The 27,267-nt window shown below is 31.2% G+C and overlaps 1 protein-coding gene across 1 annotated transcript in view; it reads right to left on the minus strand.

Annotated features, from left to right (window-relative positions):
• The window catches only part of LOC143235747 (uncharacterized), a 159,571-nt gene that overhangs the window by 118,383 nt on the left and 13,921 nt on the right, over positions 1-27,267 (minus strand). Inside the window, 9 exon segments of the mRNA XM_076473951.1 lie at positions 5,062-5,113; positions 5,471-5,817; positions 7,210-7,283; positions 8,847-9,072; positions 11,318-11,548; positions 19,133-19,351; positions 20,895-21,263; positions 21,844-22,811; positions 22,814-25,976. Of these exon segments, the coding sequence (XP_076330066.1) occupies positions 5,062-5,113; positions 5,471-5,817; positions 7,210-7,283; positions 8,847-9,072; positions 11,318-11,548; positions 19,133-19,351; positions 20,895-21,263; positions 21,844-22,811; positions 22,814-25,976 (5,649 nt within the window).

A 27,267-nucleotide genomic window follows, 5' to 3' on the forward strand; every position in this document is an offset into this window, starting at 1 on the left:
GGATAAAGTTTTTATTTGTATTTAGTATGTACTATAAGAGAGGATAGTTTTTATTTGTATTTAGTATGTACTATAAGAGAGGATAAAGTTTTTTGTTGTATTTAGTATGTATTATAAGAGAGGATAAAGTTTTTGTTGTATTTGGTATGTACTATAAGAGAGGATAAAGTTTTTTGTTGTATTTAGTATGTATTATAAGAGAGGATAAAGTTTTTTGTTGTATTTAGTATGTATTATAAGAGAGGATAAAGTTTTTTGTTGTATTTAGTATGTACTATAAGAGGATATCAAAGTTTTTTGGGGGTTTTAATGGTTGATATTTATGTGTATTTATCAAATTTTCTTTAACAATATATCAAGCTTAAACTGTAAGAGTAAGTTATTTCTATAAATAAGGTGCACAAAAAAACAGAATAATTAACATGACAAACAGAAGCTCAAAATGTTACTTTGACACAAAAATTAAATGAGTACAGTTTAAGAAATTAGCTAATTTTAAGATATTATTTGGAAGGAAACTTCAAAATAATTTCATTATTTCACTTAGATAACTGAAGAAATCCCCCCTCCTTCTGAAGTTTGTGCAAACCTAATCAGGGACTATCTGTGCTAGCCATCCTAAATTTAGAGGTGACAGATAAGAGGGGAGGCAGCTAATCAACATAATCCACCATCAACTCTTGGGCCAATAAGAAAATGGGAACAACCCTCACATTATAATGTGCCCAGAACTGAAAGAGAAGTGGAAACTTTCAGCCTGATACCTTTATTTAAAAATTCATGTTTTACAATACACTTATTCAATATCTTAAACATTTTAAAAATTGGTGAAAACTACTATATTAAACTTAGTAATTCACTGGCAAGAAACAATCTTTTACAGCCACTATCCTTTTCTACCAAGATAAAATGTGTATGTAAAAACAACCTTTTACAGTCCTTACCTTTTTCTTATCAGGTAAAATGTGTATGTAAAAACAACCTTTTACAGTCCTTACCTTTTTCTTATCAGGTAAAATGTGTATGTAAAAACAACCTTTTACAGGCATTATCCTTTTCTCCTTAGATAAAAAAAAAATTCAGGCAAGTTTTTTTAAAAGATCTCTTCTCAATTGTAAAATAAAAGCACACAACTCTTCCTTGTTAGCTTTCTATAATCCATATAATACCCAAAGGCAGTGTTTTCCAGTTCTGTTTCAACAATCTAATTACACAAATTCCGATTCAATGCATCTTGCAACTTGACTGGTATATCTTCTTATGGAGTAGCACAAATATCCATTTCAATACTAAATGTTTGAGGTATGCAGTAGTTGAATTGATATATCATGGAAGCACATGTATTCATGTGGCTCATGTTGTTTTCTCCATATGGAGATCTTTAATGATCATATTGGGTACTGTTGCCTGTATGAGCAGCTTTTGCCACTGCTCTGTGTTCATGGATTCTTACCTGTTACAAGACTAATCACTTTCCTCACCATAGGTATGATAAGACTTGTTCCAGGTTTTTCCTTGATGATCCTGGTACCCTAAGTTGATCCATATTCACTATTTTCCAATGTCATTAACTAAAAAGGACAATCTAGTCTTTGAAGTTATATATATATATATATATATATATATAACTTTGAATATATCTTTATTATCCAAGTTTATAAACATTTTTCATTGAAAAGGGCTGTTAGTTACCTTTTCCAAAAGCAATCAATTGCAGTCAATTTTCAGAGGCATACACCACCTACAAAAATTACAATTTTTGTCCAATATAGATCTAATACATTCCTTTCCACAATGGATTTCAATCAACTGTGGTTGTCACATGATTTGCTGATTTGCATAATCAAAATTGTTTCAATATAATATATTCAACTCTCTGTAATCATCTCTTCCATAAACTGCCACAGGTTTTTTTGTTTGTTTGTTTTTATGGTTAGTAAACACAATTGTGCCTGTTAAAAAGAACACTGATAACAAAATCTATCAACCTGATATTTTATTTTTGCAATGTATGTATTAATATGTAATTTCACTCACAATGTAAATCTATTATTACATAATCTTGCCTTGAAACATTTATCACACAAAACAATTTACAATTGCTTCTTTCTTCAATTATCAACACAAAGAAAACAGTGTCACATTTATTTTTAGGAAGAATAATTGGTACATGAAACTCTATTCAAGTTACCAATACATTTATTAACAAAACAGATTAAACACTGACTATTCTAGTTTTATTGGTCTCTCTTATAAGTACAATGTTATTTATATATAACCTAATTTAGTTCATTTTTGAAAACACAAAGATTCATTTTCATACTTGTATAAAAATTACTGAATAAATTACTTGAGACATCTCTAACTCTCTATTATACAAGAATCAGATTGTAAGAGGTTATAAAAGTTTTATTTCTCAGTACTTTAACTTTCAATTTTAAAGGTAGGATCTTCTATTCAGTCAGAAATATCTTTAAACAAATGAAAGAATTTTGTTAAAAATTACTGATATAGTAACTGTAATTATTTTGTTTACATTGTCTAACAAAACAATTTAGTTTCTTTCTTGTTAGTTTTTAAAAGAAATAAGACAGTAACATTAAGGAAACAAAATGAATTACATGCATAAACTTACTTAAAAGTCAACAATTTTGATAACTATTTAATAAATGTGAATTTACTAGAATCATTGTCTTTCTTTAATTTATCAGCATTCATAGGAAATGTTTATTTCCAGGTCTCATGTTGTGAAGGGAAATTAAGTAGCCATCAGACTTCATTAATTATGTCGATTTAATTTTAACAGACTTTTTAATATTAACTCTCTTGAGAAGTTTTATTGACCACAAAGACAAAGACTTGTAACAATTTATAGCTGTAGTTTCTTGCAAGTTTGTGTAAACTTTGAACAAGTTTATTATTAAATATGGAATATTAATATTAAAATACTAGCCTTATAACTATCCTGAAATTTTGGTTTTATACAACGTAAATTTACTACTGCCTTCTAATAAAACTTACATTACAATACCTTTTCTTTTCAGTAACTTTGTATTTTGTTAGTACAGAAGCACTACACTGACTAATTAGCAGATACTGTACAGAAGCACTACACTGACTAATTAGCAGATACTGTACAGAAGCACTATACTGACTAATTAGCAGATACTGTACAGAAGCACTACACTGACTAATTAGCAGATACTGTACAGAAGCACTACACTGACTAATTATCAGATACTGTACAGAAGCACTACACTGACTAATTATCAGATACTGTACAGAAGCACTACACTGACTAATTATCAGATACTGTACAGAAGCACTACACTGACTAATTATCAGATACTGTACAGAAGCACTACACTGACTAATTATCAGATACTGTACAGAAGCACTACACTGACTAATTATCAGATACTGTACAGAAGCACTACACTGACTAATTATCAGATACTGTACAGAAGCACTACACTGACTAATTATCAGATACTGTACAGAAGCACTACACTGACTAATTATCAGATACTGTACAGAAGCACTACACTGACTAATTATCAGATACTGTACAGAAGCACTACACTGACTAATTATCAGATACTGTACAGAAGCACTACACTGACTAATTATCAGACACTGTACAAAAGCACTACACTGACTAATTATCAGACACTGTACAGAAGCACTACACTGACTAATTATCAGACACTGTACAGAAGCACTACACTGACTAATTATCAGACACTGTACAGAAGCACTACACTGACTAATTATCAGATACTGTACAGAAGCACTACACTGACTAATTATCAGATACTGTACAGAAGCACTATACTGACTAATTATCAGATACTGTACAGAAGCACTATACTGACTAATTATCAGATACTGTACAGAAGCACTACACTGACTAATTATCAGATACTGTACAAAGGAGGTTTATTTATAAAGATTCTTATGACAGTGGAAAAATAGAATTAACTGTTATCTTCTCCAAAACCAACAAAAATTATTTATGTTGAAGCCTGTCATAAAAAAATTACAACTTTGAGTAAAGTGTTATTACATTAAATTTTTTTCACAAAAAATGAATATATTAAAATCCCAGAGCAGTCATTTTTTAGCCTGTAATGCACAGCATAATTCAGGATGTATCAGAAACATCAAATGTTACACAACTATTAATTCTAAAAAAATTACAGACTTAACATATTCAGGACATCTCATAAACAGCAAGTTTTACACATCTGTTGATTCTAATAATTACAGACTCCACACATTCAGGATCTCATAAACAGCAAGTTTTACACATCTGTTGATTCTAATAATTACAGACTCCACACATTCAGGATATCATAAACATCAAGTTTTACACATCTGTTGATTCTAATAATTACAGACTCCACACATTCAGGATATCATAAACATCAAGTTTTACACATCTGTTGATTCTAATAATTACAGACTTCACACATTCAGGATCTCATAAACAGCAAGTTTTACACATCTGTTGATTCTAATAATTACAGACTCCACACATTCAGGATCTCATAAACAGCAAGTTTTACACATCTGTTATTTTTAATAATTACAGACTCAACACATTCAAGACCTCATAAACAGCAAGTTTTAAACATCTGTTATTTCTAATAATTACAGACTCCATACATTCAGGATTTCATAAACAGCAAGTTTTACACATCTGTTATTTGCAATAATTAAAGACTCCACACATTCAGGATCTCATAAACAACAAGTATTACACATCTGTTATTTCTAATAATCACAGACTCAACACATTCAGGAGACATCAAAAGCAAGTTGTACATCTATTAATTCAGATAATTACACACATACATGACATCAGAAAAAAGCAAGTTACATATATCTACTAATTCTGATAATTATAACACATTCAGCAAGTTACATATATCTACTAATTCTGATAATTATAACACATTCAGAACATATCAGTAAGAACAATTTTTAAACATCTATTAATTCGGACAATTATGGAAACTGATATAATGCAAGTATGACTGAAACATTAATGAAAGAAACATCACACAGTTCTTTTAAACATTTATTTCGGACTTCAAGACATTGTGTACAGCTACATATTAAGAATTCAAATTTACATAAAATCAGTAATATTTCTTTCAAGTCAATCAAAAGTAGTGCAACTTAACAAAATGCATGATATATATTTTTGAGCAATTACTATAAAAAATTTGATATCAATATACAGCAGAAACAAGCCAGTGCAAGTAATCACACTGAAAGTTATGCTTATTAATATGCTAAATAATACAACATCATATGCCAGTGTAAATATGATTAGCTTTCTTATATTCTAACCAAAATCACAAATAGACTTGTAACATGATTCAATATCATCTTAGTGTCTGGAAAGGATCAGGGACTAGATCTGAGACACGACCCAATAAAATCATAACCAACACATAACCACTACCCTGCATCAAACTCCCAATTCACCAATCCAAGCAACACACCAACTAAAACCCACAAACTGAATCCTCTAACAAAAGTCCAACACTTGTGTGAGACCAACCACAACCAGAAAGTAGCAAAATGCAAGAGGCATCTTAAATGGCATGCAAGAAAATCAGATGCTGAAAACAAAGTTGAAGACAGTGCTCTTTGAAAGATTTGAAAGTAAAAAAAAATTAGTGGAGATAAAAAGTGAAAAAATGACAGCAGCAAAGCATATATATTGAGATGTATATTTGATGAGATTTTTTGTTGGTCTGTCTGATGATGAAGAAAGACTGTCTTGGAGTGGTGACTCAGGTTAGTCTACAGAAAATAACACCAATAGGGCTAGTTCAAAGATGAGAGGCATAAGAAGAGAACTTTATTTATAATTAATTTTGCAAACACAGCTAAAAAGTTAGTATATAGTATTACAACTCAGTTTAAATGAGAATACTTTCCCAAATTTAAATAGAATGACTTTATGTTAATAACAAGTTTACCACATTATCATGCATTTAAACTGAGATGTATTCATAATATAAATACTAGTTTCAACATGAAAATCTCAATTCAAATATTTTTTTTAAAAATGGTCTAAATGTAACCTTCAACGAAAACTCTGTAGAGTTCTGACCACTAACATACACAAGCAACAGCAACATACCAATTATTAACTACATTAAAACTCTTATTCTGTCAAACAATGCCCATAGGAACATCAAATAAGTTGCTACATGTGACACCAAACAGAAGGAGAAGGTATCATAAAGTAACGCTTCATTGTGTCACTCTACAGTACTCAGAGTACAGTGCACATCTTCAAACATCTCAAAGAGACTAAACAAGCTCATTCTTAGATTCTACGTCAGAGGTTTTTACTTTGTTTATCACTTCAATCTCTATGAACAATGTGCAAGTACAAGGGTAAAACATGTATACAGGTAGTACTTAATATAAACAAACAAGTACACATCTATACACCTCACCAATCTTAATGGCTTTATGAGTTTTACATGAGTATTTTTATTTGTAATTTTGTTTGTTTATTTTCAACTTTTGAAGCTGATCAAAATATTTGTTTTGCTTTTGTTTTCATAGCTGCAAATACAAATTGAGAAAGAGGTAACCCGACTACTTGGAGATCAGCAACATCGGAGGTTTAAACTGTAGCATATCACAGATTAAATACAAGACAAACTTATTTTATTATTACTACAATTAATAAATTTACTAATGCAACACAACCTTTCTAAGTTCCATATTTCATTTATTAAAACTAAGTGCCAAGTTTTTGAGAGCTTTTGATCTACCTCAAAGTACATAATCAAAATTCTCAATTGAAGCAAACACATCAGCCACAAAATTAATCCAAAACAAAACTAAAACCAGAAATCACATGCTTATATTTTATCATATATTGAATGCTAAATAAAATTTTTACATTTCAGTACTGTTTAAAACATGGATAAAATAAGTGGGTTTAAAATATTAACCTTTACGAGGTACTATTTGAATTACAATGTATCAATGTTCATAATTTTGTATTTGTAAATGTTACATCAACAAAACAAAGACAAGGTTTACCTTTATGTAAATGTTACATCAACAAAACAAAGACAAGGTTTACCTTTATGTAAATGTTACATCAACAAAACAAAGACAAGGTTTACCTTTATGTAAATGTTACATCAACAAAACAAAGACAAGGTTTACCTTTATGTGCTGCTGCTTCTCTTCTTCAAGCTGGTCTCTAAGCCTCTCAGCTAAAACTTCTGAGCATTCCTTTCCTGTAACGAGAGCTTTCAGGTTAGGATCAGAAAAAGTAACACAGTAAAACTACATTCACAAATATTTGTATTTATAACACTTCTTCCATCTACTAATTACACAGATGTAACTAAATAGTACCTAAAAAAAAACCCTCCATAACCACACTATCGTGTTTAATTTTATAAACCAAGCCAACTTGAAGGAAGTGTGTTTAGTGGAGCAGTGAGATGAGAACAATACAAATTTTGTACACAGTATCACTGTGTTAACTTCTGAAAGAAAATCACTGACAAGAGTAAGAAATATTTACTAGTAACTGTCATCTCAAGAACTCATTAAAGTTCCTGTAGTTACAGATCTCCAAAACATGCTCACAGGGGTTTGAACCTGTGATAAAGATAACCTAGAAATAAGAGATAAACTGATGTGCACTTTCATATCAAACCCACTTTGGACTATCTACTGTGTCCATCAAGGGGAATAAAACCCCTAATTGTAACGTTGTAAATCTGCAGACTTACCACAGTACCAATAGTGGACAAGTGACAGACTAGTAATACAGATACTGTTATATCAGAAGGGAGGATCCAATACTGAATTTTGTTGGGCAGTTCGTTGTTGTTGTTTTTATCTTAACCTTTTCACAACCTTGTTTGATTGATCAAATTAAGTAACACTAAGGATTATTGACAGAAATGTGTGAAACAGTTCTAATATTAAATGATATTTTTTGCAGGTAAACTATTTGTAATTGATGTTGTCACACACATTACACATACCCATCATATCAAATCATACAGATTTATCTGACAACACAAAATGTGAATGATTCTCTTAGAACTTTTCCTTTTAGGTATAAGATGTGAAGAAGCTAAAATGTTTCATTCAACAACAGAACACAAACACACATTACAACTGATTATTCTGATCAATAACACAATGTGCAAATCCAATACAACTGGCTAACCAAACTCAACACTAGAAATTTAAGGGTTAATGAAGATTAGACATTAATAAAATGACATGAAAAATTGTTGTTGTTGCCAAACTGTTCTAATAAAATAGGCTTTGTAAATTTTGGTTTAACTTGGTTAAAAGAGCACCAATCTTCTAAATTTTTAAAAACTATACCAATTTGGACTGAAAAAAGTTAAGTACATGTAGGCCTTCTTCAATATTCATTTTGAGATAATTTGCAATACTGATCCAAAAACAATGATTAGGGTCAAAAACTGAAAGTGATTAATCATACAACTACAGCACTGTCACAATTATGATGCCAATTTCCAAAATTCTAACACTAACACTTTCGATATGGAAAATTGATGTCTATTTATCTATAAGATAATTACACTAAGCATTAGATATACGCAATGTTATGTTGAAAGCTTTACAAAATATAGTAGGAATTTTGTGCCAAGATTACAATGATATATTTCAAGTTTATTTTGTAAAAATGTTATTTCTGCACTACATATCAACATTCCAAGAGTAATTTTTAATCAAACTTCTCAAAATATTTCAGGACAGTAAATGACTTCTGTATTAAACAATCAAGTTATATGAGACTTGTAACTTGCCTCTCTGATGCTCCACATGCTTCAACTTCAAGTTGTTTATTTCTTCCTCAAGATGGCGCTTTAAATTATTGAGTTCTTCTTTGTGTTTTTTCTCAATCTTTTCCTGCTGATTCTTCAAAATCAAACTCTTCTCTTTCTCAAATTCAAGCTTCAAGGAGGCAACAAGTGCCTGAAGTTTTTTCTCATTGCAGCTCTGTATTGACTCAGTCTCTTCTCTTAACTGGTCCTATAAGTCAGATGTAGTTACTGATAATCAGTTTTATACATTATTAACTTCCAATCACAGTAACCTACAAACTTAGAGAAACTTAAAATCACCTGGTTATCAGTATAGCTAATTAAACCCACATATTATATATCTATTATATAGATTATAATGTACTGTTCCTTACATGGGTGCTCTCACCATTAACAATACTTCTGGCCATAATTCCAATAGCATCTTATAAGGTTCAGTTACCTCAGAAGATTTAACTTAGTCTTAAAAACATAAACTAATGTCACAAAACAATCTCTATAAAAAAGAATATGACAACATTCAATATACTAAATAGGAATAAATTATTAATTACAGTAACAAATAAGAATATATTAAAAGAAAACACAAACACTAGTTGCCACCTCAGTCCTTTCACGGCAAATGGAATGTACATTTCCCAGTGTTCCCACCCCCTCATTACAGATGTGACAAATAATGTTTCTCGTTGTCATTCAAAATTGCTGCATGTGATGTATGGAAGTAAAATAAGTTGGGAAGTATTTACGTACAACCCACCTGATGTTGATATGTGGTTTCCCTAATTATTTTCCACTCAGCCCTTGAGTAACGAACGAAATACCTAAGCAGAATGAATGACAACTGTGTGCCAACCGTACCCACATTGCTAGAGCAGTGAGTAGTAACCCTAACTACCATGTAAACATGCTCGACTCAGATAGCTTAGAGGACAGTGAAAGTGTGTCGTGTTTAAATGTGTGATGATGAAGAGACAATAAGACAACACGATGATAGACCTCCATCTGGTTAAGATGATGAACCTGGACCCACCAGAAGAAAGTGTAAACACATATAACAGCTACAGTGAATGGGTTAAACAGTTGTTGTTGTAGTAACATTCTTTAAGAAGGGGAAACCTTGGTATCACATTACCTAACACATCCTTCAATCAAAGAAAACTTAAGCTGCTACTACTGCATAATACAAAGTTACACCTATAACAATTGATGGAATAAATTAGTTTTTATACTATGTTGAGTTAACAGCAGTAACTTGTTTACAGTGCAGTCAGAAACTAATGTTTATAAAGACACAAACTGATAGATATGAAAGCAAAATATAATTTAATATCCATGAAAATATAGCAACCCTAAATGTAATACAAAGAAAACAAAATATAATCTTAAAACATTAAATCATATTTTAACTATCTCCCATAGTAAACACATAGAGCTGGCCAAAAGACATAAATAACATCAGAACTTCTGTAAAAGATGAAAAAGAAAAACAAGTCTTTTTATTATTATTATTTAAATGCCATTAATATGGCCTTATTAATAGAACTATTATACAGTTGAATTAATTATGAACAATATTGACTTAAAACTAATAGTTTGCAAATCCAGTGGTAGTCAATACACTGAACTATTCACTATTAAGTAATATCTATAAAGTTAAAATATTGTCACAAACATTTTTAAAAGCTTGTGATACTCTGTTAAACTTCTAAACCCATATTATTATGTAACAATAATGTTGACAAGTTTTGCAGAGAAATTAATAAATTATCTTGATAAAATGCACAACTAGAAACTTCAGTTATTAAAAATCAGCGAGGTTACAAGATCTAGCCAAATTTCAAATGTTACCAATAACTCTAAACTTTTTCTCTTTTCTTTTATCAGTTTCTCACCAAACTGAAAAGGGAATAAGAAAAAATCTAAAAACCAATATATTTCTAATTAATTTCTAATTAAGAAATCTTATTATTACCAGGTAAAAAAGTAAATCATTTATTTATTAATAGTTTTAAAATTGGCTCAATTTTAAATCATTTTGGATTATTACAAATAACCATCTGTTTTCAATAACATTCTGATACTCTAATTTTTAATTAATTTAAGTTTATAAAATTGCATCGAATGAATAAAAATATTTTCTAATCAAGCCTGGCCACAAAAAAAATTACAAACCAGTTACAAGTTAAAAAATGAAATTACTAAATGTTCTTAATTTCAAATACTAAAACTTCCATAGCAAAAAAAAATGATTTGTTTTCCTTAATGTTTTTATTGCCAATGGCATGTTGAGCGTATTATTTATATCGATAAGAGCAGTAGGCTTTTAACCATGTTTTATCCTTCATGTGTTCACATGAAAGCAATGCATACATCAACATACTCATGTTAACATAGTAAAAACAGTCACAAATAGCTGAACACCAAATATGCACTCCTTGCAATGTCTAACATACCTGAAACTTTGTTTTGATAGCCTGAATTTGTTCTTTCTGATACTTTTCAGTCTCCAGCACTATATTTTCTAGTAGTGCCTTCTGGTTGCAGGTCAATTCATCCATCAACCTTCTGACATGATTCCTAAGGCACTCTTCTGACACAATTTGCATTTTTGCTTCTTCATTTGATAGGGTTAACTTCTCTTGTTCCCTTTGCAACCTTTCATTTTCTGCTTGCAGAGCAGCAATCTACCACACAGTAAACAAAGACATTCTTTAATTCAGCAAAAATTAACAAAATAAAGTAAATCTATGTGTAATCTTTCAACTGACAAACAAGTTTCTTGTCAGTATTTAAACTGTTAACATACATTCATTAAGTTCTGCACAATTCAGTCCAACATGAAATGTTTCCACAGCTTCAAAATTGTATTTATATACACCCACACTACACGTATTTGTTTAAAACTAATGACAGGTTATGTCAGCAAAAAGAATATTGTTAAGCCTAAAAGTGCTTTCAACCATAACTGTAATCTTCACAAAAATTCTGTCAGAGTAAAAATGAAATTTTAAACTCTTGATATTTGTTCTTAAACATGTGGATTACTACAGTTTTAGATATTTTCTAATAACAAGTAATTGATCATGTTCTTCCATAATCAAAATTTAACATTTTCTTAAGGTGTTAAATGACCTTACTACACCAACCTCCATTAGAGGGCAGCTTCTGACATCTTTGGACTGTGTTAAGTAGTGTACAAACTTTATTAAGTTGCACTACCAATGTCATCATTTTTAGTTTTAATTATTTATTCTAAGTAATTAACATTATTAAATAAAGCATGGCATATATTTTAGGTAACATTCTGTAAATACACTGATCATTTTTTGTTAACAACATCAAAGAAAGTAACAAACACAGTAGATATAATAATTTATCAATCTTTTTTCTCTTCTGCATCTTATGTTAAAAAACTCATATTAAGTAATAATAACACATTTTCTTTCAGCTCAGAATTGTTACTTGTAACAAAACAAACAAACTCATCTGCTGAATAACAATGAACTACATTACATCAATTTTGTTATGAATATATAGCTTAGTCCATACAAGAGGAAGAATCTTCAACTGTTGATATGTAATTTAAAATACTGTCTAAATCTTAGTTTTATCAGTTTACTCATGATTTTCATTAATCTTAGTGCTTTACTATACACAACAGACCAACTAAAGTCACTGATTTCCCATTTTATTATATTTTTAGGGGTTAATATTTTCATTATAATTAAACACGATCAAATGTAACTTTATTATAATAATAATAAGGTAGTTGGATATTGTACATGTTTCTTATTTTTATTATTCTAAGTATTTCAGGCTTCTCATTTTTCTATTGTTCTTGGAGGAGGTTTCAAACTAATTGCTATCATTCCTTTATCTTGTTATGCCATTAAATATATCAAATTATTGTATCTCAAATGGCTGGTATGGGTATTAACACTTATATTGATAAGGAGAGAACAACATTTCGACCTTCCTAGGTCATCTCCTTATCAATAAAAGTGTTAATACCCATACTAGCCATTCTAAGATACATTTTTATTTTAAGTGGGTTTCTCATCATCCAGAATATCAATAAAAATAAGGTCATCTCCTTATCAATAAAAGTGTTAATACCCATACTAGCCATTCTAAGATACATTTTTATTTTAAGTGGGTTTCTTGTCATCCAGAATATCAATAAAAATAAGGTCATCTCCTTATCAATAAAAGTGTTAATACCCATACTAGCCATTCTAAGATACAGTTTTATTTTAAGTGGGTTTCTTGTCATCCAGAATATCAATAAAAATAAGGTCATCTCCTTATCAATAAGTGTTAATACCCATACTAGCCATTCTAAGATACAGTTTTATTTTAAGTGGGTTTCTTGTCATACAGAATATCAATAAAAATAAGGTCATCTCCTTATCAATAAAAGTGTTAATACCCATACTAGCCATTCTAAGATACATTTTTATTTTAAGTGGGTTTCTTGTCATCCAGAATATCAATAAAAATAAGGTCATCTCCTTATCAATAAGTGTTAATACCCATACTAGCCATTCTAAGATACAGTTTTATTTTAAGTGGGTTTCTTGTCATACAGAATATGAATAAAAATAAGGTCATCTCCTTATCAATAAAAGTGTTAATACCCATACTAGCCATTCTAAGATACAGTTTTATTTCAAGTGGGTTTCTTGTCATACAGAATATGAATAAAAATAAGGTCATCTCCTTATCAATAAAAGTGTTAATACCCATACTAGCCATTCTAAGATACAGTTTTATTTCAAGTGGGTTTCTCATCATCCAGAATATCAATAAAAATAAGGTCATCTCCTTATCAATAAAAGTGTTAATACCCATACTAGCCATTCTAAGATACAGTTTTATTTCAAGTGGGTTTCTCATCATCCAGAATATCAATAAAATAAGGTCATCTCCTTATCAATAAGTGTTAATACCCATACTAGCCATTCTAAGATACAGTTTTATTTTAAGTGGGTTTCTTGTCATCCAGAATATCAATAAAAATAAGGTCATCTCCTTATCAATAAAAGTGTTAATACCCATACTAGCCATTCTAAGATACAGTTTTATTTCAAGTGGGTTTCTCATCATCCAGAATATCAATAAAAATAAGGTCATCTCCTTATCAATAAGTGTTAATACCCATACTAGCCATTCTAAGATACAGTTTTATTTTAAGTGGGTTTCTTGTCATCCAGAATATCAATAAAAATAAGGTCATCTCCTTATCAATAAGTGTTAATACCCATACTAGCCATTCTAAGATACAGTTTTATTTCAAGTGGGTTTCTCGTCATCCAGAATATCAATAAAAATAAGGTCATCTCCTTATCAATAAAAGTGTTAATACCCATACTAGCCATTCTAAGATACAGTTTTATTTCAAGTGGGTTTCTCATCATCCAGAATATCAATAAAAATAAGGTCATCTCCTTATCAATAAGTGTTAATACCCATACTAGCCATTCTAAGATACAGTTTTATTTTAAGTGGGTTTCTTGTCATCCAGAATATCAATAAAAATAAAGTCATCTCCTTATCAATAAAAGTGTTAATACCCATACTAGCCATTCTAAGATACAGTTTTATTTCAAGTGGGTTTCTCATCATCCAGAATATCAATAAAAATAAGGTCATCTCCTTATCAATAAGTGTTAATACCCATACTAGCCATTCTAAGATACAGTTTTATTTTAAGTGGGTTTCTTGTCATCCAGAATATCAATAAAAATAAGGTCATCTCCTTATCAATAAAAGTGTTAATACCCATACTAGCCATTCTAAGATACAGTTTTATTTTAAGTGGGTTTCTTGTCATACAGAATATGAATAAAAATAAGGTCATCTCCTTATCAATAAAAGTGTTAATACCCATACTAGCCATTCTAAGATACAGTTTTATTTCAAGTGGGTTTCTTGTCATACAGAATATGAATAAAAATAAGGTCATCTCCTTATCAATAAAAGTGTTAATACCCATACTAGCCATTCTAAGATACAGTTTTATTTCAAGTGGGTTTCTCATCATCCAGAATATCAATAAAAATAAGGTCATCTCCTTATCAATAAAAGTGTTAATACCCATACTAGCCATTCTAAGATACAGTTTTATTTCAAGTGGGTTTCTCATCATCCAGAATATCAATAAAAATAAGGTCATCTCCTTATCAATAAGTGTTAATACCCATACTAGCCATTCTAAGATACAGTTTTATTTTAAGTGGGTTTCTTGTCATCCAGAATATCAATAAAAATAAGGTCATCTCCTTATCAATAAAAGTGTTAATACCCATACTAGCCATTCTAAGATACAGTTTTATTTCAAGTGGGTTTCTCGTCATCCAGAATATCAATAAAAATAAGGTCATCTCCTTATCAATAAAAGTGTTAATACCCATACTAGCCATTCTAAGATACAGTTTTATTTCAAGTGGGTTTCTCATCATCCAGAATATCAATAAAAATAAGGTCATCTCCTTATCAATAAGTGTTAATACCCATACTAGCCATTCTAAGATACAGTTTTATTTTAAGTGGGTTTCTTGTCATCCAGAATATCAATAAAAATAAGGTCATCTCCTTATCAATAAAAGTGTTAATACCCATACTAGCCATTCTAAGATACAGTTTTATTTTAAGTGGGTTTCTTGTCATACAGAATATCAATAAAAATAAGGTCATCTCCTTATCAATAAGTGTTAATACCCATACTAGCCATTCTAAGATAGTTTTATTTTAAGTGGGTTTCTTGTCATACAGAATATCAATAAAAATAAGGTCATCTCCTTATCAATAAAAGTGTTAATACCCATACTAGCCATTCTAAGATACAGTTTTATTTCAAGTGGGTTTCTCATCATCCAGAATATCAATAAAAATAAGGTCATCTCCTTATCAATAAGTGTTAATACCCATACTAGCCATTCTAAGATACAGTTTTATTTTAAGTGGGTTTCTCTTCATCCAGAATATCAATAAAAATAAGGTCATCTCCTTATCAATAAGTGTTAATACCCATACTAGCCATTCTAAGATACAGTTTTATTTTAAGTGGGTTTCTTGTCATACAGAATATCAATAAAAATAAGGTCATCTCCTTATCAATAAAAGTGTTAATACCCATACTAGCCATTCTAAGATACAGTTTTATTTCAAGTGGGTTTCTCATCATCCAGAATATCAATAAAAATAAGGTCATCTCCTTATCAATAAAAGTGTTAATACCCATACTAGCCATTCTAAGATACATTTTTATTTTAAGTGGGTTTCTCTTCATCCAGAATATCAATAAAAATAAGGTCATCTCCTTATCAATAAGTGTTAATACCCATACTAGCCATTCTAAGATACAGTTTTATTTTAAGTGGGTTTCTTGTCATACAGAATATCAATAAAAATAAGGTCATCTCCTTATCAATAAAAGTTTTAATACCCATACTAGCCATTCTAAGATACAGTTTTATTTTAAGTGGGTTTCTTGTCATACAGAATATCAATAAAAATAAGGTCATCTCCTTATCAATAAGTGTTAATACCCATACTAGCCATTCTAAGATACAGTTTTATTTCAAGTGGGTTTCTTGTCATACAGAATATCAATAAAAATAAGGTCATCTCCTTATCAATAAGTGTTAATACCCATACTAGTCATTCTAAGATACAGTTTTATTTCAAGTGGGTTTCTTGTCATACAGAATATCAATAAAAATAAGGTCATCTCCTTATCAATAAAAGTGTTAATACCCATACTAGCCATTCTAAGATAGTTTTATTTTAAGTGGGTTTCTTGTCATACAGAATATCAATAAAAATAAGGTCATCTCCTTATCAATAAAAGTGTTAATACCCATACTAGCCATTCTAAGATACAGTTTTATTTTAAGTGGGTTTCTTGTCATCCAGAATATCAATAAAAATAAGGTCATCTCCTTATCAATAAAAGTGTTAATACCCATACTAGCCATTCTAAGATACATTTTTATTTTAAGTGGGTTTCTCTTCATCCAGAATATCAATAAAAATAAGGTCATCTCCTTATCAATAAGTGTTAATACCCATACTAGCCATTCTAAGATACAGTTTTATTTTAAGTGGGTTTCTTGTCATACAGAATATCAATAAAAATAAGGTCATCTCCTTATCAATAAAAGTTTTAATACCCATACTAGCCATTCTAAGATACAGTTTTATTTTAAGTGGGTTTCTTGTCATACAGAATATCAATAAAAATAAGGTCATCTCCTTATCAATAAGTGTTAATACCCATACTAGCCATTCTAAGATACAGTTTTATTTCAAGTGGGTTTCTTGTCATACAGAATATCAATAAAAATAAGGTCATCTCCTTATCAATAAGTGTTAATACCCATACTAGCCATTCTAAGATACAGTTTTATTTCAAGTGGGTTTCTTGTCATACAGAATATCAATAAAATAAGGTCATCTCCTTATCAATAAAAGTGTTAATACCCATACTAGCCATTCTAAGATACAGTTTTATTTTAAGTGGGTTTCTTGTCATACAGAATATCAATAAAAATAAGGTCATCTCCTTATCAATAAAAGTGTTAATACCCATACTAGCCATTCTAAGATACAGTTTTATTTTAAGTGGGTTTCTTGTCATCCAGAATATCAATAAAAATAAGGTCATCTCCTTATCAATAAAAGTGTTAATACCCATACTAGCCATTCTAAGATACAGTTTTATTTCAAGTGGGTTTCTCGTCATCCAGAATATCAATTTATTCTTTCACCCTTTCCAAAGAAGCAAATTTTCAATTTCCACCTAAATCTATTCTTCTGTCAAGAATATACATATCTCATTCAAAAGAATGATTTACAATATTTGAAACTGCTCATAACTTATGTAAAGACCTTAAACATTTTTTCATACATTTAAAAACCATAAACCATAAGATACCATGTGGTCAATGCTCAAATTACAAGATATTCATCATATCATTTATCTCTTCAGCTAAGTTCTAAGAAAAGTTTAGCAACACAATGTCATATGAACAAATCATAATATACCTATACAGCTCCTTCTAAAACAAAAAGTAAACCCTAAAATATTTACCTCAATCTTGTAGCCAACCTCTAAATGTGTAACATGTTACCCTAAAATATTTACCTCAATCTTGTAGCCAACCTCTAAATGTGTAACATGTTACCCTAAAATATTTACCTGAGTCTTGTGACTGGCCTCTAAATGTGTAACATGTTACCCTAAAATATTTACCTGAGTCTTGTGACTGGCCTCTAAATGTGTAACATGTTACCCTAAAATATTTACCTGAGTCTTGTAACTGGCCTCTAAATGTGTAACATGTTACCCTAAAATATTTACCTGAGTCTTGTGACTGGCTTCTAAATGTGTAACATGTTACCCTAAAATATTTACCTGAGTCTTGTGACTGGCCTCTAAATGTGTAACATGTTACCCTAAGATATTTACCTGAGTCTTGTGACTGGCCTCTAAATGTGTAACATGTTACCCTAAGATATTTACCTGAGTCTTGTAACTGGCCTCTAAATGTGTAACATGTTACCTAAAATATTTACCTGAGTCTTGTAACTGGCCTCTAAATGTGTAATATGTTACCTAAAATATTTACCTGAGTCTTGTAACTGACCTCTAAATGTGTAATATGTTACCTAAAATATTTACCTGAGTCTTGTAACTGGCCCTAAATGTGTAATATGTTACCTAAAATATTTACCCGAGTCTTGTAACTGGCCTCTAAATGTGTAATATGTTACCTAAAATATTTACCTGAGTCTTGTAACTGGCCTCTAAATGTGTAATATGTTACCTAAAATATTTACCCGAGTCTTGTAACTGGCCTCTAAATGTGTAATATGTTACCTAAAATATTTACCAGTCTCAGTAACTGGCCTCTAAATGTGTAATATGTTACCTAAAATATTTACCTGAGTCTTGTAACTGGCCTCTAAATGTGTAACATGTTACCCTAAAATATTTACCTGAGTCTTGTGACTGGCCTCTAAATGTGTAACATGTTACCTAAAATATTTACCTGAGTCTTGTAACTGGCCTCTAAATGTGTAATATGTTACCTAAAATATTTACCCGAGTCTTGTAACTGGCCTCTAAATGTGTAATATGTTACCTAAAATATTTACCCGAGTCTCGTAACTGGCCTCTAAATGTGTAATATGTTACCTAAAATATTTACCTGAGTCTTGTAACTGGCCTCTAAATGTGTAACATGTTACCCTAAAATATTTACCTGAGTCTTGTGACTGGCCTCTAAATGTGTAACATGTTTTGAATGTTGCATTTCCAACTTATTCTCCAACTCTTTCATGGCTTTCTTATGCCTCCTGTCCATCTCTTCTCGAAGCAGTCTCAGATCCTGCAAGGCCTCTGCTGTCAACCTTCTCCGCAAGTTTGATAAGGCCTCTTGTTGTTCTATTTCTATCAGAGCTTCTTCACTTGCCTTTTCCAACTAAAAATCATGCACAATAAACCCTTGTGTTACAAAAATATGACATGTGTACATAGCTAAAGTAAGGTATGTCTGATTTATTTGATTGTTTTAAGTAACATATCTCTAAAATATTAAAAGAAGTTACCTAAAGGTTAACTTTCAATTAATTGTGATAAGATGCTGGAATAAAATATTCCTGTATTGGTAGATGAATGTAGAAATGTACGTAACTAAAAACCTAAAAATTAAACAGGAACCAAAGGAAAAAAAATGCACCTATAGGATGCTTTTTGTGCAAAATAACACCCAAGATAAAACAAAAAAGACAAACAATAAAATTAATATATAAGGAAGTTCTGGCCTTCAGTTACGATAACCGATACATACAATGTTTCTAAACTTTACCAAGAAACTTTTTCATCATTGTAACATAACAGTAACTTTCAAATCTCCAAAACTAATTATGTAGATCAAACAAAAATTAAATAGTTTGTGTATCATTGTACATACATTCATCTTATAACTAAACAAGCTGAATGTTTGTCACACAACAAGAAAAAGTAACTAATTTTTATTCTCAAACTGTATCAAAATAAACGTTTTAAGAACACTTTCTCTAAAAATTAATAATTTAGTAACAATTCATGTAGCGAGAATTACTATCGTATTTCTAGCATTTCACAAAAATATTTTCTGTTTACTTGGTCTTTTTTTAAGGTATTGTCTGATTAACATTCTAACTTCTGTATATTTTTTAATTATGTTCAAATGTTCTTCCTTTATAGATTGAATCAGGCAAAAATTTAATTATCAAAAACATCCCTGCTTGGTTGACTGCATGACCTTGGAAATTACTAACTGATGCAGTGATTTTTGATTATGAGTTTGGGGTATTCTCTGTGGACCGTCTTCCTGGTTTGGGCTTTGTTAGCCTGCCAAGCTGAGGTAGTGCACTTTAATTTGGGAATTTTCAAACTTGAAAGGTGCTGCAGCTAAAACATGTCGGTTATCCTGGAGTTGTGGCCAAGGGTTTCAATCATACAAAATATAGTAACGTTGAATCAATGTGTCTCCTTAACAACCAAGCAAATGTAATGGGGAATTTCAGCCAATACTTATGACTTCTATGCACCAGCAATACCAATTATGAGCCCAAAGTAGTGCATGTTCTATTGTTTTATACATTTTCAAAAGACAATTTGCTTGTCGTGGCAGAAAGCACAATTGTTTCATGCAAACTGCATATGGATCAGTACCTGAACGTTCAAAATATAGGTGAGACAGAACCAATACTTTTTACCTTTACAAGGTACATACAGTCAAGAAAATCAGACTTTTCCCAAGATTTCTGTTAGATGGCTGAACACACTTATTAAATAACATTACCTTCTTTGAACATGTTTCATAAATTTCCATGAACCATTATTTTAATAAAAGATGCCAATATAATTATGCTACCTTTAATGCATGATATGCTAAAACTTGCTAACATAATTCTATTAATATTTAAACTATTTACTGTAACATAGGGAAAAGGAAATGTAATACAAAATTAACACACTTCTCTTTGCATACTCTCCTGTTGCCATTTTTTCAGGATTAAATCTTTCTGTTGTAGTTCTGCTTCCAACCTCTGATTCTGGATAACAAACTTCTGCAGTTGCTCCAGGAATTTTAGTTCTAATCCTGCAACTTGCTCTTCAGAAAGTTCACTCTGACAACTGTGTTCCTGCACTGGTGTGTATTCACTAGTCTTAACACTCTTCAAGAAAGCATTTTTCACCACCAGTTGAGTCTGCTCTAAGAAACTTCTATCAGACAAGATGCCTGAAATATCAGAATAGGTCTGTGTATGTTGTTCTATTTCATTACGTAGTATTTCTCCTTGAATTTGTAGCTGGTTCAGATGACTATAGAGATGTTCCACATCCTGAAACAATAAACAAACTACAGTTTCTTCTGACCTTAAAATGTTTTGTAAAAATTAACAACTGTATATCATTCTTCATCACATAAAATAACATAATATCAACTCAAAAAAACATAAATCTATTATCTAATCACCATTCAGTAATACTGTGGCCTTAAAAGTTAATAAGTCTTGTCGAACCTAAGCATTTTCTGCCATAACATTTATCACTAGGTTAAAGAACCTGTTAAAATAACTGAGTGATAGTTTTTCTGCACCATAAAAATAACTGCTATGCAGTATTATATGACAGACAGATTTGGTTATGATTAAGTTAAAAGAATAAATTCTAATTGTTTTTGTTCAAGTAAAAACTAACAACAGAAAGAGTAAATTTATAAAAAGAAGTTATGTCCAGTTTAAGACATAATTTACAACAATCTAATTTGAGGCATTCATCCTTTTTAACACATGCTAAATTGTGACATGAAGGTTTATGTTCCTTCTAAAATATGCCACCCACTAATCTTAGACCACGTTACCTGTTGTTGTAACAACACAAAGAAATCAATGTTCATATTAACAGCAACTTTCCTCTTACCTTGTTAGCAGAGAAGTTTTCTTTATCCAAAAGCTTCCTCAGGTTATTTAACACTTGTTCCTGCTCACTAAGCTGATTAATAAACTTTTGTTTCTCTTCCATGATTGTTTTGCTAATATTTACAAGATAATCCATCTTGTCACTTAGTCCCAGCATTCCTTCAACAGATTTCTCTAAACCCTGATCACTTTGACTTAAAGAGCTACCAATGCAATCTGTCCTAGTCTGAGAGCTTTCTTTGACAACAATTTCATCAAAATAGTTATCTACTTCAGAAACATCTTGAATTTGTGTAGCTCTGAGCTGAATCTGGAGATTTATTAATTCCTGTTTGGTTTTATGGTTTTCAAATCTTTCATTCATTAACTCTGACTGAGTTTTTTGTTGCTCTATCAAATAATGCATGACTTGGTCTTTCAACTCTTCCATCCGAACAAGTAGATCATTTCTACCTCGATCTAACAGTTCACACCTTTTGGACAAGTGTGCAACAGATGCTTCGAGACTGTTTCTTAGTTCCACTTCTGATTGAAGTTTCGTTCTTAACTCAGAAATTTCAGCTTCAGGCACTGCAAGATCTTCCATCAAACCATCCATCTTACTGCTATGGACTTTTTGTCTTCCTAACTGCACTTCTTCTTCTAAAGCCTTTTTAACAAACAACAATCCACTAACTTGAACTTTAAGTTCTTCCAGCTTAGCTTCAAGCTTATGATTAGCTTCCTGAAAATTAAACACCTGCACCATCAAATCTTGTTCTGATTCTCTCTTCTCTTTTAAAAGCTTAACAACTGTTTCTGTATGCTTCTCGGACTTTTTTAATTCACTTTCTAGTTCCTTTAGTTTAGTGTCTGTGTTGTTATTCTCTTCCAATATCACTTTCAATTCTTCCTTTAAACAATCCAGAACTTTATGTTTTTGAAGTAGTTTTTCATATTTCAGTTTCCACTCTCTTTCAGTTACATCTTTTCTCCAACAAAACTCTTTGGATCAATATTATAAAAGGCACTTTGGTCACCTGAATTAGCAGCTTTATCTATCACAGTCAATTCTGAAGGCAATGGATCAACTAAAGATAATTTTGATATTTCTTCACCAATCTGAGAAGAAACAGTGAAATTCGGTGTTTGATTCCAACATTTCTGTAGTTCATATGTTTGCTCTTCCAACTTTTGTTTGGCTGCCTGCATACTTTCTAGTTCTGATTTTAACTTATCCATCTCAACAGTGTAATAATCTCTGGTATTAATTAGCTCTCCTTCCTTCTCTCGTAGTTCATTACGATGTATTTCTTCTAGTTCCAGTACTTTCTCTTGCATCTCTGCCTCATGCTTTTCTTCTATTTCTGCTTTCAGTGTATCAAAATCTAGCATATGATTTTTTCTTTTCTCTTCAATCTCCTGTAATAACATATTATTTTTGTTCTTGTATTGGTCTAATAATTCAGCCATCTTCTTAACTTTTTCTTTTAAATTACTTATGGTCTGATGACTGTTATGTAATTTTTCTGTTAGTAGTTGAATACTTTCTATTATCTTGGAAATATCTTCAAACTGAAAATTTCTAACAGCAAACTCTGCCACGTCTGTACTAGCTTTTAACAAAACAGATTTTATTTGGTCAATAAAAACATGATATTCATTAAGGTTCTTTTTCAAGCTCTCATTTTCAAGGTCCCTTTTTTGGTATGAAGCATGCAGAGTTTGTCTGAGAAGTGCTTCAGAGGTATGAACGTTCTCAAGTTCTTGCGAGAGTTCCTTGCACTTTGTCTCGAACATATCTCTTTCTCTCCGGGAATCTGCAAGCAAGTATTTAATTTTGGACAGTTCTCCAATTGATGTCTCCAAATTCTCCAGTTTTTCTTCCAGATGCATTTTGTCAGTTTCAAGACACTGAAATTCCTCCTTTAACTTATTAAAATCTTGTCTTTCATTTTCCAATAAATAAATTTTATTTTGAAGTAAAATCACATATTTTTCAAATTTTTCTTCAATCTCTTTTGGAACAGCAAAGTAAAAACTCTTTTCTAACTGTGAGACTTCTGGAGTCACACAATGAGATGTGTAGTCTTTGGCCACTTTTTTATCTCTTGTAAGGTCTTCTAACTTCCACAATATTTTGTCCAAGGTTGTTTTCTGGTCACATGGTTCACCCTCTGTTTGTGATGTATTTGCAAGTAGTTCTTTCACTTGGTATTGGTACTCACTTAGTTTTTCATTAAGACCTTTATTTTCTGATTTCAAGCAGTCATTTTCGTTTGATAGTTTGTCAACCTGAGATTTCAAGTCAGCTATAGTGTACTGATTCTGTAACTCTACATTTTCAAACTTATCTTCCTTGGTTTCTTTTAGCAGTCCTTGTAACTGTTGAACTTCTTTCAATAACTGGTCCCTTTCTGATACCAGCAAATCATAATTCTGCTGTGATAACAACAAGTTTGTTATCTCTTCAGCTAGTTTGTTTTTTCCAAAAACTACTTGCTTGTAATCCTCTTGTAAGTGTTCCAAATGTTCCACTTTATCTAGCTGATTTTTCTCAGACATTTCCTGGTCATATTTCTCTTGTAAATGTTCTAACTGTTTAGATAGTTGATGTTTCTCAGACATTTCCTGGTCATATTTCTCTTGTAAATGTTCTAACTGTTTAGACAGTTGATCTTTCTCAGATACTTCCTGGTCATATTTCTCTTGTAAATGTTCTAACTGTTTAGATTGTTGATGTTTCTCAGACACTTCCTGGTCATATTTCTCTTGTAAATGTTCTAAATGTTTAGACAGTTGATCTTTCTCAGATACTACATGGTCATATTGTAAATCTTGGAAGTGTTTTGGCTGTGTCATTTTTGGTTCCTCTCCTTCACATTCAAGTTCTATTGTTCTTTCTAATTTTTTTACAGATTCTTGAGATAATCTTTTCCCATTTATGGAAATCATTGTCTCTTGCAGTTGAGGGTTTTCTTCTAGTGCTGGGTCATTATCAGATATCCAATTTTGACAATTATTATGAGCTATTTCAGTGTAACTTCCTTCTTCATGTCCCAAGTTATTGATTTTCTGTTTCAAATCTTTAACCTTATCATCAGAATCTTGTAGCTGAATATTTAATAGTTCTGCTCCATCTGTAGCTTCTTTAAATTTCAAACTCAAAACATTGTTCTGTTGAAGTAACTCTTGCTGAATGTTCTTACATGCAGCTATTCGTAAACTTTTCTGTAATATCTCTTCTGGTGTCGTTAATGATTCTAGAAACTCGAAGTGGAATTCTTTACATTTTTCATCATCTAACTCTAGTTTTAAAGCATTTATGCATTCCCTCAAAGACCGTACATTTTGCAGTAGTTCGTTATTCATTATCCAAACAGACTTAAACTGTAAACACAGACTGGTGAAGTAATCCTTTACCAAACTTGATAGTTCATTCTGATTGTTGTCTGAAGAGCTGGCTTTACCTTCAGTCCCAAACAGTTCCTCTTCTGTACTTTCCCTGTTATCTAAATCTAAAGGCTGAAGACCAAATTCCAGTCTTTCTGAAGTATCATCAAAAGAAGTTCCTGGTGGCTGAAGCACTAACAACTTACTTGTTTTTTCAACTAGCTCCACCTGGTTCTCTGTCTGTCTTAAATTACTCTCATTTCTAACCCTCTCATCTTCTCCTATATTACTTTGAGTATAAAACGCATCACCACTAACTATCTGTTTTGCTTGAGTTTTATGACAGTCTTTAAACGTAGACAGCTGCTGTAGTAAATGGTCATTTTGTTCCACAAGAAATTCACACTGTTTCATGAAATACAACAAATCACTGTGGAACTGATCTTTACTATCTCCAGCTCCTTCGTGACTAGAGACGTAACTGTGCCCATTTGTCAAGTGTTCGTTGTCAGAACAAGATTTAACCTTCTTAAGTTCTTCATTTAAATTATTTCTCTCAGCTATGGCAGCCTGAAGTTTTTGTTCTACTGCACTGACTTCAAAATGTAACTGCTTCAACATTTCTGCCTTGATTGTCATAATATTCTGGCTATGTTCCTTTTCCAATTTTACTTTCAAAGCTGTTAACTGCTGATCAACAGCCCCTGACGACTGAACATTCTGTTGTTTTTGTTTTTCTAACTCCTTTATTAACTGTTGAGCCTACAAAGCAAAGAAAAAAGTAACTAAATCACTTTATATAGTGTATGTCAACTTAACATTGTAATTTCTTGGAACTCTTGTCATTACAATAATTTTGAAAAATATCCACATGGCTTTTAAATTATGAAAAATTAGACTAATACTTGACGTTTTACAAATACTACAACATATACACAGTACCTTCGCACTTTAGGTAGTACAATTCTTTAACATTTTCTTATAATTAAAAGAACTAAAACTGTTAGTGTCACAAGAAAATTAATAAAATATGATATGAAGATTTTATGCTGTATGTTGATTGTTGTAAGGATAAAATGTATTAACATGGGAAGCCACAACCACACGTGCTTCATGATCGACATCTTCTGAAGCCACAACCACACGTGCTTCATGATCGACATCTTCTGAAGCCACAACCACACGTGCTTCATGATCGACATCTTCTGAAGCCACAACCACACGTGCTTCATGATCGACATCTTCTGAAGCCACAACCACACGCGGCTTCATGATCGACATCTTCTGAAGCCACAACCACACGCGGCTTCATGATCGACATCTTCTGAAGCCACAACCACACGCGCTTCATGATCGACATCTTCTGAAGCCACAACCACACGTGCTTCATGATCGACATCTTCTGAAGCCACAACCACACGTGCTTCATGATCAACATCTTCTGAAGCCACAACCACGTGCTTCATGATCAACATCTTCTGAAGCCACAACCACGTGCTTCATGATCAACATCTTCTGAAGCTGAACATTTTTAAACATATTAGTTAGTGTTAAATAAGAATAAACTTTTAGAAAATTCATTTATACAATTTAATGTTATATTAATGGGAAAGAGCATTGTTTATGAGACACAACTGCTGTCAACACTTCACTGTAATATTATATGGGAACAAAACTTTGTATTTCATTCCAAACCACATCAACCCAAAGTGTTGAGGTAAATGATTTTAAAGGGTAATAAAATACAAGTAGTGTCTTTTAATTCTTACTGGAACTTAATGTTTATAACACTACCTTTCCTATCAGTATCACTTCTAACACAGGATATAATGATTTTGTTGATTAAATCTGTCACAGTAGTAAGTGTTTATTGTTACAGTCTTTGGGCTAAGTAAATTCAGCAGTACCCTCACACAACACAGAAATAAAACACTCTCCAATCCTGTACTCCAAGCATATTCATTCTATAAAGACTTCAAAGCTACTATGAATTAGAACCCGACTTTAAGAAATATTTTTAAATTTTATCTTCAATGTACATTTCTTTTTATCT

This window comes from Tachypleus tridentatus, chromosome 12, assembly GCF_004210375.1.
Source record: "Tachypleus tridentatus isolate NWPU-2018 chromosome 12, ASM421037v1, whole genome shotgun sequence".
Taxonomy (NCBI): Eukaryota; Metazoa; Arthropoda; class Merostomata; order Xiphosura; family Limulidae; genus Tachypleus; species Tachypleus tridentatus.